Raw genomic sequence first — 12,988 nt, forward strand, 5'->3', positions numbered from 1 at the left:
GCAGCCATGAGAGTCTGCGCATCACTATACCTTGGGCAGCGATCCTGGATGCTACATAAAAAGTGTCGAACGTACCACTGGCCAGGAATTTGACACGCCTTCTGCTGCCTGACCACCTGGCGAAAAGGCTCAGCCTGCTCCGGAGGCAGTGCATCAACCAAGCTAGACAGTTGACTTACCGAGTTCCGCAAGTGGACGCTCGTGATGAGCTGGTATGTCTGGATCTTGGCAGCGAGCATAGCGGCCTGATACATCTTCCTCCCCAAAGAGTCCAAGGTTCTAGATTCTCTGCCTGGGGGCGCCGAGACATAGTCCCTAGTGCTCTTGGATCTTTTGAGGGCAGAGTCCACCACAATGGACTAGGTTCACCGTGGATCTGATACTGAGATTCAGCTTTTTTTTCGGGATCACGGGATGAGACAGAAGGAACGACCAGTTTCGCATAAGGACTTCCTTCAGTACGTTATGCAAAGGAGTCGTTGCAGCCTCTCTAGGTGGAGAAGGATAATCCAGGACCTCGAGCATCTCAGCCCTGGGCTCATCCTCAACCTCCATAGGGAAGGGAATAGCCGCAGCCATTTCCCTGACAAAGGAGGTAAAAGATAGACTCTCCGGTGGAGAAAGTCTCCTTTCTGATGGAGGGGAAGGTTCAGAGGGAATCCCATAGAACTCGTCAGAAGAGAAGTACCTGGGATCTTCTTCTTCCTCCCACGAACGCTCATCTTCAGTATCAGACAAGACATCCCTCAGAGCAGTCCGACACTAAGCCTGCCTCGATGCCGAGGAACAACGTCCTCGATGGCGGTGCCGAGAAGTCGATGCCCGCCTGGACTGCAGTGAAGCTTCCTCCACCGACGTTGAAGAGGAATCGACCTGGGTGGCAGGTCAGGGACCTCACCACAGGTGAAGGGCCAGATGCCGCTGCAGCAGACGGTACGGAAGGCACAAGCACCCCCAACACCAAAGCAGACTGGCACAGCAATCCTTCCAGAAGCTCTGGAAGCAGGGCCATGATGCGCTCGTCGAGAGCCGCCATCGGATAAGGCTGCGGGGTCGGTAAAGGAGCCGGTGGCAGAATCTGTCGAGGCTCAGGAGCAGGTACCAGGCTGCCAGAAGATCGACGCATCTGCACCTCCTGTATAGAGGGGGAGTGATCCTCTCGGCGTCGACGCTTCTCGGTTGCCAATTCCCTCGACGCCCTGGAGCTCCCGGCACCGTGTGTCGAAGGAGAATGATGACGGTGCTTCTTCGCCTTCGCTCGATGCCCGTCATCGAGAGTCCTCGGTACCGAGGACGTGGAATCCTCACGCCTCCTTGGGGCTGGGGCCGACGAAGGTCGGTCCCGGGGGCCCTGCATAACAGGAGGCCTCGAGGCAGGTGGAGACCCACTTGATGCTTCACTGCTCCCAGCACGAGTTGGTCTTTCAGCAGCCATTACCTCCGCTCCCGATGTCGATGCTTCCCTTGATGTCGATGCCGCTGACCTCGGTACCGATGTCGATGTCAATGTCGAAGGACCGGAACAAGCCCCAAAAAGCTTTTCTCATTGGGCTTCTCAAGACGCATGGGTCCGTTTCTTCATACAAAGACACAGACTACAAGCGGTTGGGCTATGATCGGGCCCAATGCACTGGATACACCAGGCGTGGGTATCGGTACCTGAGATGGTCCAGTTGCACCGAGTACAACGTTTGAAGCCGCTGGGAGTCTTCGATGACATGGAAGGAAAAATGGCTTCAGCAAAATCAAAAGACGCGATTCTGCCTGTTAAAAGAAAAAGGCACAAAAATAAGGGGGAAAAGCTGGCCGCGTCGAAGAAGAAAGGAAACTTTAAAAAAGGAGAAAAAACTAAAGATAGTAAAGGTACTCTCTTTTTTTTTTTTAACCGATAATAAAAGAAAAAGAAGAAAAATCGAAAAAACAAAGACTCTTTCCAGAGCCAGAGAGGAGCAGAGAAAGAAAACACCACAACTCAATGCGGAGAAAAAACAACTGAGGAAACGCGCTCACATAATGGGTGGGAAATCAGTTCATGCATGTGCGCCAGAAGACTCTGTCAAAACCTTTTGTATATTTTGCTTGCAAAATGCTGGTTCCTGGGCCGATGCGGACGTCGACCCACATGTGAGAACAAGCAGACTGTTTGTCCTCGGAGAAAATGAAGAAGCAGTAGATAAATGTACAGTTAGCATAAAGTATACACTGCCTTCTTTAAAATGTCATGCCTATAAAAATGATCTAGGGGAAAAAAAACATGTGACTACATTACCAATATTTATAGCAGTTTCCTGTTTATCCCCCGTTAGGATCCAAATTCTAATATCTGCTTTCATTAAGGTTTCTATTGTTTCAGGCACATTGTCTTGCAGCTTATCTTCTATGGCTGTTGCTCCAAGTAGCTGGAGATTCTGGAAGAGAGATTATTACATAATTTTGGTTAGAATTCACTCTTGGGGGTCAATATTCAAATGCCGTAATCAGCACATTTTTTAAAATGTCAACTGCGGCATTTAAATCTATACTGTATATTCATCATTGCTGCCTCGTGTTGAATGTATATAAAGAGCCATGACCATTACTAGCTCTACAAATAGTTGGCAATATACAGCTGCTCTCTCTATAGTTATGCAGATAAAATCATTAACTATCCATAGTTAAGAAGAATGCCCCGGTGCTCTTCCCTCATTCTACCCCAACACTATAAGGATAGAGCCAGTATAAAGGCAGTATAAAAGAATATTCAGCAGCACTATTTGGATAGTGCTTCAGAATATGAATGGAAATAACACTTATCTCCATAGTGGTTACCGCTATATGGATAAGTGCTTTTGAATATCCAGCCGTTAATATAATAAGAAGTTCTTTTGGTTATCTGCGTTTGTTGTATTGTAACCCCTGAAGCATGACAAAGCTCCTCTATTGCTATAGGCAGCATAACAATTTTGTTCAGGAAAAAAAAAGACGCTTGTTTCCATCTAAAATCCCTTGAAGCGGAAGTCAGTCAGTACTGCTAGAAGCAAGAGGCCTCTCCCAGACTACAAGGACTATAAAATAATCACTAAGAAACACAACCCTACAAATAAGGAAGTATATTCAACTGTACTAAAGCTTCATATGAGAAATTACACAAGTATTTACAATAGCAAACTGCATATAAAGTACTGCAAATCCTACAACGCTGTTTCTGAACTGTATTGGTTATATTAGCTGTAGACATTTGTTGCAGCTTCTAAATAGCATTCATATTAAGAGCACAGTCACCACAAGTGGATTTGTTGTTATGTTTTAGGCCTGCAGGTGCATATGGATTGCATGTGCTGTACTCCTGAAGTCCCTCACTCTTCTGCTGCTGTTCTTTTTAATTACACGCAATTTCTACATTCTAAGCAAATATACTTCCAAGAGCTACACAAAGTACCTCAGATTTTACTATGTTCCTTTTTGCCCTTTTGAAAATAATTCAAAAGAAGATAAAAATACAAATATTATATGAACATCACATTATTGTGAACAGAGAAAAGAAGCAACACATAATCAACACAGGAAATAAGGCTTATATCATCCATAACCATCCACAAGGACCATATTATTAAATCCCGTCAACCCCAACACCCCCCCCCCCCCCCACACACCTTTATCCTTTACCTCTTAAGTTTTATTTCACTAAAAAAAGATCTTTAAATTCAGTGTCTTGGAACATATATGCAATTGGAGAAGGAATTTTAGATGTGCCAAAATATTTTATTCTAAGAAGTTTCTTAAGTAATTCCATTTTTAAGGTTCAAATGTCTATCCTACATACTACTAAGCATTCTAGAATACTTTGGGATTAGTGGAAGTGTACTTAGCTGGATCAAGGGTTTCCTCACTACCAGAACATATCAAGTGAAATCAAATTTGAACATATCATCACCATGGAAAGCAGACTGTGGAGTACCTCAAGGATCACCACTATCACCGCTCCTCTTCAACCTAATGATGATCCCATTAGCCAAGTCCTTATCGAATCAAGGCCTTAACCCTTTTATACACGCAGACGATGTCACAATCTACATCCCTTACAAACATGATCTTTCAGAAATCACCAAAGAAATCAAACGCAGCCTGAACACCATTACCTCATGGGCAAATGCATTTCAACTAAAACGTAACACAGAAAAAACACACAGTCTCGTCCTCTCATCCCAATACAACACGAACAAACCCACCAACATAACCATTCCAGAGAACACCCTCCCTGTCTCAGACAGCTTGAAAATTCTCGGAGTTACATTCGACCGAAACTTCACACTAGAGAGCCAAGTAAAAGCTACAACAAAGAAAATGTTCTGCTTGATGTGGAAGCTCAAACAAGTGAAACCTTTTTCCCCCGAGGGAAATATTTCATAACTTGGTACAAATCATGGTACTAAGCCATTTGGACTACTGAAATGGAATTTATGTGGGATGCAAAGAACAAATCATAAAGAAACTCCAAACAGCTCAAAACACAGCAGCCAGGCTTATATTTGGGAAAACGAGATTCAAAAGCACCAAACCACTACGAGAAAAACTGCACTGGCTCCCAATCAAAGAACATATTGCATTCAAAATCTGCACCCTGGTTCACAAAATCATCTACGGAGAAGCCCCGGGATACATGACAGACCTCATAGACCTACCATCCAGAAACACTTTTAGATCAACAAGAACATACCTAAACCTCCATCACCCAAGCTGCAAAGGCCTCAAATACAAATCAACCTAGGCATCCAGTTTCTCCTATATAAGCACACAACTATGGGACGCATTACTAAGCGCCTTGAAAACAACAAATGACCACCTAAACTTCCAGAAACTACTAAAAACTAACTTGTTCAAAAAGGCACATCCTAACAATCCAACTTAAATGCCTGAACCCTGCGATATAACAAAACCAAAGCTAGAACTGGACATAACTTAACTCTTCCTCCTTACGATTCCCAATGTGTTTGTCACACATGAACTTTACTCTATCACAACCTCACTATGTATTTGTTCAAACCGGTACTGGCAATCACCTCTACGGTACTATGTAAGCCACAATGAGCCTGCAAACAGGTGGGAAAATGTGGGATACAAATGTAACAAATAAATAAATAAAATAAATCCTAGTGCTGTACTAATGGTTTCGAGATTTGTAATCTGCAACGAACCAACATTGCTGGGTGATTACGGTATGTAAGACTCATATTATATTACCTTTATATTATTTCATTATAATTTGTTTAAAGAATGCCAAATATAGACAGCAGTGTACATATACAGAAAGACATTGTAGAAATGATGTACAAACTGGAAGTGATGTCCAGGTTGGGATGAATCATTTTTCACTGGTATTTTAGAACAGGACACATGGACATTAATGTACCAGTCATGTGTGGCAGGAGCATCTATTTTAGAAAAATAAAAATCTAAAATATCAACAGGTCAAAATGGGCACATAAACGTTTAAGGTTTGGAATAGCAACATAAACCCCCCTTTTACAAAGCTGCGCTAGCGGATGCCGCGTGGCAATGCCAACACAGTCCATTTAAAGCGAATGGGCTGTGTCAACATTATCGCACCGGCAGACATTAGTGCGGCTTTGTAAAACAGTGCCTAACTATTTATGCTAGCCAAAACATTTTCCCCAAATCTGGCACAGAGTGCATCATCTCGTGACAGTTTTGCTTTCGGGGGGGGGGGGGGGGGGGGGGAGGGGGGAGAACATAACAGTAGCCATACTGGGTCAGACCAGTGGTCCATCTAGCCCAGTATCCTGTTTTCCAAACAGTGGCCAAGCCAGGTCACAAGTACCTGGTACAAACACAAATTGTGGCAACAGTCCATATTACAAATCCCAGGGCAAGTAGTTGCTTCCCATGTCTGTCTCAATAGCAGACAATGGACATTTCCTCCAGGAATTTGTCCAAACATTTTATAAACCCAGATACAATAACCGCTGTTACCACATCCTCTGGCAAAGGGTTCCAGAGCTTAACTATTCTTTGATTGAAAAAATATTTCCTCCCATTTGTTTTAAAAGTTTTTGTACTTTTGGAAAGAGTAAAAAAATCGATTTACATCTTCTCGTTCTATACCACTCAGGATTTTGCAGACCTCAGTCTTATCTCTCTTCAGCCATCTCTTTTCCAAGCTAAAGAGCCTTAAACCTCTTTAGCCTTCCTCATATGAGAGGAGTTCCATCCCCATTATCATTTTGGTTGCTCTTCTTGGAACCTTTTCTAATTCTGCTGTATCTTTTTTGAGATACGGCTACCAGAACTGAATGCAATACTCATGGTGCGGACGAACCATGGAGCGATACAAAGGCATTATAGTATTTTCGGTTTTATTCACCATCCCTTTCCTAATAATTCCTAGCATCCTGTTTGCTTTTTTGGCCGCCACCGCCACACATGGAGCTAAAACATTCAGCCTATTATCTACAATGACACCCAGATCTTTTTCTTGAGCGCTGATCCCCAACCCTAGCATCAGGTAACTATGATTTGGATTATTCTTTCCAATGTGCATCACCTTGCATTTGTCCACATGAAATTTCATCTGCCATTTGGATTACCAGTCTTCCAATTTCCTAAGGTCTTCCTGCAATACTTCACAGTCCATACATGTTTTAACAACCTTGAATAGTTTTGTATCATCTGCAAATTTGATCACCTCACTCATCGTTCCAATTTCCATATCATTTATAAATATGTTAAATAGTACCGGTCCCCGTACAGATCCCTGCGGCACTCCACTGTTCACCCTCCTCCATTAACAGAAATGACCATTTAACCCTATCCTCTGTTTTCTGTCCAACAACCAATTCCTAATCCACATCAGAACCTTGCCTCCTATCCCACAACTCTTTAATTTTCTCAGGAGTCTCTTATGAGGTTGCATATTACTAACAGCAGATCAAGCAAGTTCATGCTTGAGTTCTTTGAGTACCCTTGGATGAATGCCATGCAGTCTAGGTGATTTACTACCCTTTAAATTGTCAATTTGGTTCAGTACATCTTCCAGGTTCACTGAGATTTCTTTCAGTTCCTCCGCATCATCACCCTTGAAAACTACTTCCGATACAGGCAGATGTCTTACATCTTCTTCCATAAAGACAAAAGTAAAGAATTCATTCAGCTTCTCCGCTATGGCCTTTGTCCTCCCTGAGCTCCACTTTTGCTCCTTTGTGATCTAAAGGTCCCACGGATTCCCTCACAGGACTTCTGCTTCTGATGTACCTGAAAATGTTGATGTACCTGAAAAAGTTGTTACTTTGAGTATTAGCCTCTGCAGCTAGTTTCTGTTCATATTCTCTTTCTTTTTGGAGGGGGGGTGGGATACATCATAAACCACTGGGGATTAAGAGTGCAATCTCCCCTAGTCTCTTCAGTGGAGTGTTGCTCAATAGAAACTCTTTCTTGAAACACAGACATCCAGGGTATCAGGTGTAAATCCCAATATCAATCTCTTCATTTATAGATGTGCATTCTGAAATGAAAGTATATGTTTATTTTTTAGGCCCACCCTAGACCCAAACCATGCCCCCTTGCCAAATGAGGCTTTTTTTTTTTAAGTTTTACAAAGCCAAGATAGGGAAACTTTTTCACATCATTGTAGATCAAGTGGGAATAAATCACTGTAGATCAAGTGAGAACGCATCACCACTTTCAAGTGCACTTTTGAGTAGGAATCCACAGGATGAAAATACACAATATGTTAGCCACTTATCCACTCCTACTCTGGTTGAGATCATTTTCAGTACATCTTTTCTGATGCCATATGCAATTTGTCTTTATTTATTTATTACATTTGTACCCCACGCTTTCCCACACACAGCAGGTTCAATGCAGCTTACATAGTAAAAAAAAGCATTACAAATTCCTGTAAGAAGAATATTATGTTAGTTGAGTCTTATTTTTTCTTAATCTAATTCTTATCTGTGTATATGTTCCATCTACACTTACACCCTATGCTATCAAGAGCTTTGGAGTGTTCCTTATATCTGTTTTCACAAGTTATGGAAAAACTGGCACTTTCAAAAATGTTTTAATTTAAGAGAATTTATTCTATTTTCAGATTTTTAATTATACGATTTTTTTATGCAGTATATTTTTCTTCTATACTGACTTACATTTTCCTTTGTATTTTATTTTTATTTCAAATTTATTTATTTTGTATGCTAATTTATATTTGTATTTTATTGCAAACTGCTTTAACACTTCTGTATGAATCAGTATACAAAATCAATAAATTCAATCCAACCCAATCCAATTTCCCATCTAACCCAAGCATTGGTCTTCTTTTCCCAATACCGTTCCCAGTATCAGCTCTCTTCTCCCACCTTATTCCCAACATGGTGAAGATTCATATGATGCTGTTTGCACTGAAGTGAAAGTTCAGGACTGACTGCGAGTTAACTTTCATGGCTGATTACGTTTTTGTACTGAAACCTTTTGCTAGTGTTTAGAATCAATGATGATCTAGTACATAAATCTTAGGTAGCAATGATTTTATGTGCTACTGGAGTGGTACCACTGAGGTTGTTGAAATTGGTTTCTAAGGTGTTCATATTATTATAGTAGAGTTCTGTCTACTGGTTAAAATGAAAACAGGCACAGCTAAAATGCTGCAGTAAAAGATAAATCATAAACATCATAAGAGCAGTGAGGGTGGCATTTGAAAACTGACCAAAAACAGGAACAAATGAATAAATATGTTAAAAGTTATTCATAAAACTAGCTGACTAGAAAACGGAACCTATTTAGAAAACATATCACACAAAAACAGATAAGTCCATTTCCTGAGCAAGACCCCATGGATATACAGTATGAAGTCTAAAAATTAACCTTTGTATCAATTCTTATAAGCATATCATCTAAACTTCCAACTCTTTAGTGTAGCTGGGGTTTGACTAGAACCAGGAACTTGTAATCAAAAGAGTGATGCCTGGATACTGAGGGGCCCTTTTGCAAAGCGGCAGTAAGACCAATGCGGGCTTACCGCTTGTTCTTCCAGGACTACTGCGGCCCAACGTGGCTGTCAGCAGTAGTCCTACCCCAAGCGCACACCATTTCCGGGGGAAAAAGAAAAACCCCCGGAAATGGCTTGCGCAGCGATAACCCAGCGGTAATCAAGCATCGCCACGTGCAGACCAGTTACTGGCGAGTTAGTACGGGAGCCCTTATTGCCACGTCAATGGGTGGCGATAAGGGCTCCTTGCTGCATAGCCACACGGTAAGAGTTATCTCACAGCGTGGCCATTTTTTGGGGGGTGGGGTGGGTGGGCGGGTTAGTGGCTGTGGAATAATGGCCTTAGCTGCTAGTGCAGGGTCCTTTTTCCTGCAGCTTGGTAAAAGAACCACTAAGAGGTTTTTCTACAGCTCTGCATTTAATTGCACTTTTATGTTCAATCTTTTGTTAAACCGTCTTATGGTTTTGTCAGTATACAAGTCTGCACAGGCAGATGCCTGCATAGATAACTCCAGTACTTTGGCAATTGGAGAACAATCTTAATGCAAACTCTTCCCCCGATTGTGGGTCCACATAAGATTTGCACTGCCTAAGGACCTCATAGACTGAACATCCACCACATCTGTAATGTCCAAGAGGTAGTGGTGATGTGCATCCATCTTCATAGCCAGTAGTGAAGAGCGCACCGGGTCATTGAAAGATGTACAAATGGGAGAGTAAGTACAATACTGTCCTCCCACTTGCAGATAGTAGGTATAAGTAGGGTTCTTCTATAGCAACCATTAATACATTTCACTGGATAGTTTTTTGCCAAAAATCTCTTCAGACCTTTTCTCTAAGGTGATGACGTCTGAGCATAATCTCTTGAGTAGCAAAAATTGACTACATGGGAGGTTATTCTTCAATGACTTGCTGTGACAGCTCTTATAATCCAAAAATGTATTCACATCTGTCTGTTTTCTGAAAATGTATGTAAGATACTTCCCTACTGGTCAGGGTGCAAGCTTATTTATTGTATTTAGACCCATAGTTAGACCAACAATTGAGAGTTCAGAGGCATTCTTTTAAATCAGTCAACATCTTAACCTTTCTTATATCTCAGTGCCACTAAGTAGAATCTTGGGAGACTCCAACATCCAGATAATAAGGAATACACTTGCTTTTCTGATCTTCATCACGGTTACTCCTGAATAGATCATATTAGATACACCAATGAAATTTGAATTAAATAGTACAATACATTCCATCATTGTGTCAGACCATGCTCCAAATCTCACTTATGCTAAATACCTAACATCAATTGTTCCACACAGACCATTATTATCTGATGAATCTATACTTTGCAGGTGCTTTTACTGTTTTTTTTTTTAATTCTTCAAATAAATGCTATTGAAGATGTTAACACATTTACACTATGGGAAGCTTTTACATCATCTCTTTGGAGACTTTCTATAGCAAGCTATAAAAATAAAGAACATAATTCTCAATTATCAGCATTAGAACAACAAATGAAGCATCAACATATGCTTACTAATAGGTATTTGCTTAACCATTTGTACCAATTGAAAATATAATATACTTGTAAGTACACACGAAGGTCATGAGATTTATCTACAGAAGGCTTGCAATTATGCAAAAGTAACAAGAGTAGTAAATTGGTAGCAAATTATTTAAAGAAAAAAAAAAGAATGAACATACAAATACCAACAATATGCTGTTTTAATGGATCAAGTCCTGACAGTATACCATTCAGTTTTACCATCTTTTAAATAAAGAATTAGCATCCTAGTTTTACCACACTTAGCTGCTTATTTTCAAAGCACACAGACTTACAAAGTTACATAGAGGGGAATTTTCGATACAACATCCAAGTCCGGCTTTTGATGTTTTGCTCAAAATTTCCAGAATCTGAATAGCTAATATAGCGATTTGCAAAACAGTAAAAAGTCTTTTTTCAAACGTTTTTGAAAACGGTCACTTGCTAGATGTTTTTGTGCTCTGTGCATTTATCTTTTTGGTCCATTTTTGGGGAAAAAAAAGTACAAGTGAAAAACGCACATAACCAAGCCGCTGGAATGGAGGAGGAGCCAGAATTCTTAGTAGAATTGCCACACAGACATCCCAGTAGAGCAGTGGGGCATCCTAGGAGGCACTGCAGTGGACCTCATAAAAAAGCTCCGTGGTACACATCTCACCCTTACCCCCATATATATTATGTAGAGCCCTCCAAAACCCACAAAACACCTCATGTACCCAACTATACATCACTACAATAACCCTTATGGCTAAAGGTGTCACCTATATGTGGATATAGTAGATTTTGGGGGAAGCTGACACTTTTCACCACAAGTGTAAAAGAGTGGATTATGGGCCAACGTCTCTTTCTCCACAGTGCACTGAATCAACCACTGCCATGTCCCCTACCTCAACGCACCCGGTGTCCTCAGGCAGCGTGGGGTTCCGTCACCTTGCACTCTTGACAGGCACAGCACATGCTGCCAGTTCCTAGGGCTTGCGCTTATTTGGCGCTTTTGCACCATGGTGTCTCTCGCGTTGACTGGCTCCTGGCTCGCTCCTGGATTCTCTGCCCCGTCTCCTGTCCCGCGGGGGATTGGAGGCCCCGGCAGTCCGTTTCCTTGGCTCCACCTCCCACCTCTTTTCCCCTCGCCCGGCCTTTCAGTGTCTTCCTCTCCTTTTTGTCTTCCCTTTCTCCTCTCCTATTGGCCTCCCGGACTTTCCCTCCTCCTGCTCTCTATCCTATGGTAGCGCCCCTTCACCCTGCAGTCAGACACCAGCACTTTATCAGCTGATCTCCTCCTGGGCTCCATGCTTCTGCTATGGTAGGTCTTGCTTACTCCGCTGTGTGTACTTGCCCTGTCTGCCTGCCTTTGGACCTAGCATGTTCCTGACTACTATCTGTGCCTGCTGCTTGCCTTTTGACCCTGACTACTCTCTGTGCCTGCTGCCTGCCTCTCTGTGCCTGCTGCCTGCCTTTTGACCCAGGGTGTTCCTGACTACTCTCTGTGCCTGCTGCCTGCCTTTTTGTCCCAGCGTGTTCCTGACTACTCTCTGTGCCTGCTGCCTGCCTTTTGACCCAGCGTGTTCCTGACTACTCTCTGTGCCTGCTGCCTGCCGATTGCCCTCTGGGCTCCTGTTAGATCCAGAATCCAGTTCTTCTCTGCCTCTCAGCACCTATTCCACTCGGCCCCTGCTCTTTGAAACCCTGCTGGCTGCCCACACCTAGGGGCTCAACCTCTGGGGAACGGCGGTCATCGCTGGTGAAGTATCAGGGTTGCCCAACCACCGAGTCAGGACCAGGAATTCTCCAGGTGCTACTCGGCATAAGGACTCACAAGTCTGACAACCACTAGGTTAACTCCAGGGACCTACATGCTGCTCTAATAGGTCTGGCCATAACATCTGAGGCTGTCCTAAAGGTTGGTATGTGCTGTTTCTTTCACATCTTTGGGGGTTGGGAAAGGTGGAGTAAGGGGGGATCATTTCTTTTTTCCTCCAGTAGTAATCTGGTCATTTAGGGCACTTTGTGGCTTAGTTGTTATAGTCTAGCTCAAAAAAGTCTTAGTTTTAGTCCTGGATGTTTTTGTTTTATTCCATTATGGCAGAAAAAAGTCCATGTCTTAGGAATTCCCAAATCCCACCCTTATATACCCCCTGACATGCTACCTTGAGATATGGATGCACTGTAGACAAACAGCAAAGAAAAACATCTGGAAATGGGTTTTAAAAATACTTATTTGGACGTTTTGTTGAGAAAAACATCCAAATGCTGCTTTATGCCACTAGATGTTTTTCTCTTTCGAAAACGAGCCCCATATGCAACTTTGTAAGTCTATGTACTTTGAAAATGAACCTCTTATTCAACCATTGAACAGAGGTGGTAGATTATGAACGTCATTTTGCAGAAGCAGTCATTGTAGTTACTTCCAAGCCAAATGAGGATCCTAAGGGGTCCTTTTACAGTATGATAAACATTGCATTTACCATATG

The 12,988-nt window shown here is 42.3% G+C and overlaps 1 protein-coding gene across 1 annotated transcript in view; it reads right to left on the reverse strand.

Annotated features, from left to right (window-relative positions):
* Positions 1-12,988, reverse strand: part of ATP8A1 (ATPase phospholipid transporting 8A1) — a 649,985-nt gene that overhangs the window by 209,283 nt on the left and 427,714 nt on the right. The window contains 1 exon segment of the mRNA XM_030191344.1: positions 2,270-2,408. Within this exon segment, the coding sequence (XP_030047204.1) occupies positions 2,270-2,408 (139 nt within the window).

This window comes from Microcaecilia unicolor, chromosome 2 (genome assembly GCF_901765095.1).
Source record: "Microcaecilia unicolor chromosome 2, aMicUni1.1, whole genome shotgun sequence".
Taxonomy (NCBI): domain Eukaryota; kingdom Metazoa; phylum Chordata; class Amphibia; order Gymnophiona; family Siphonopidae; genus Microcaecilia; species Microcaecilia unicolor.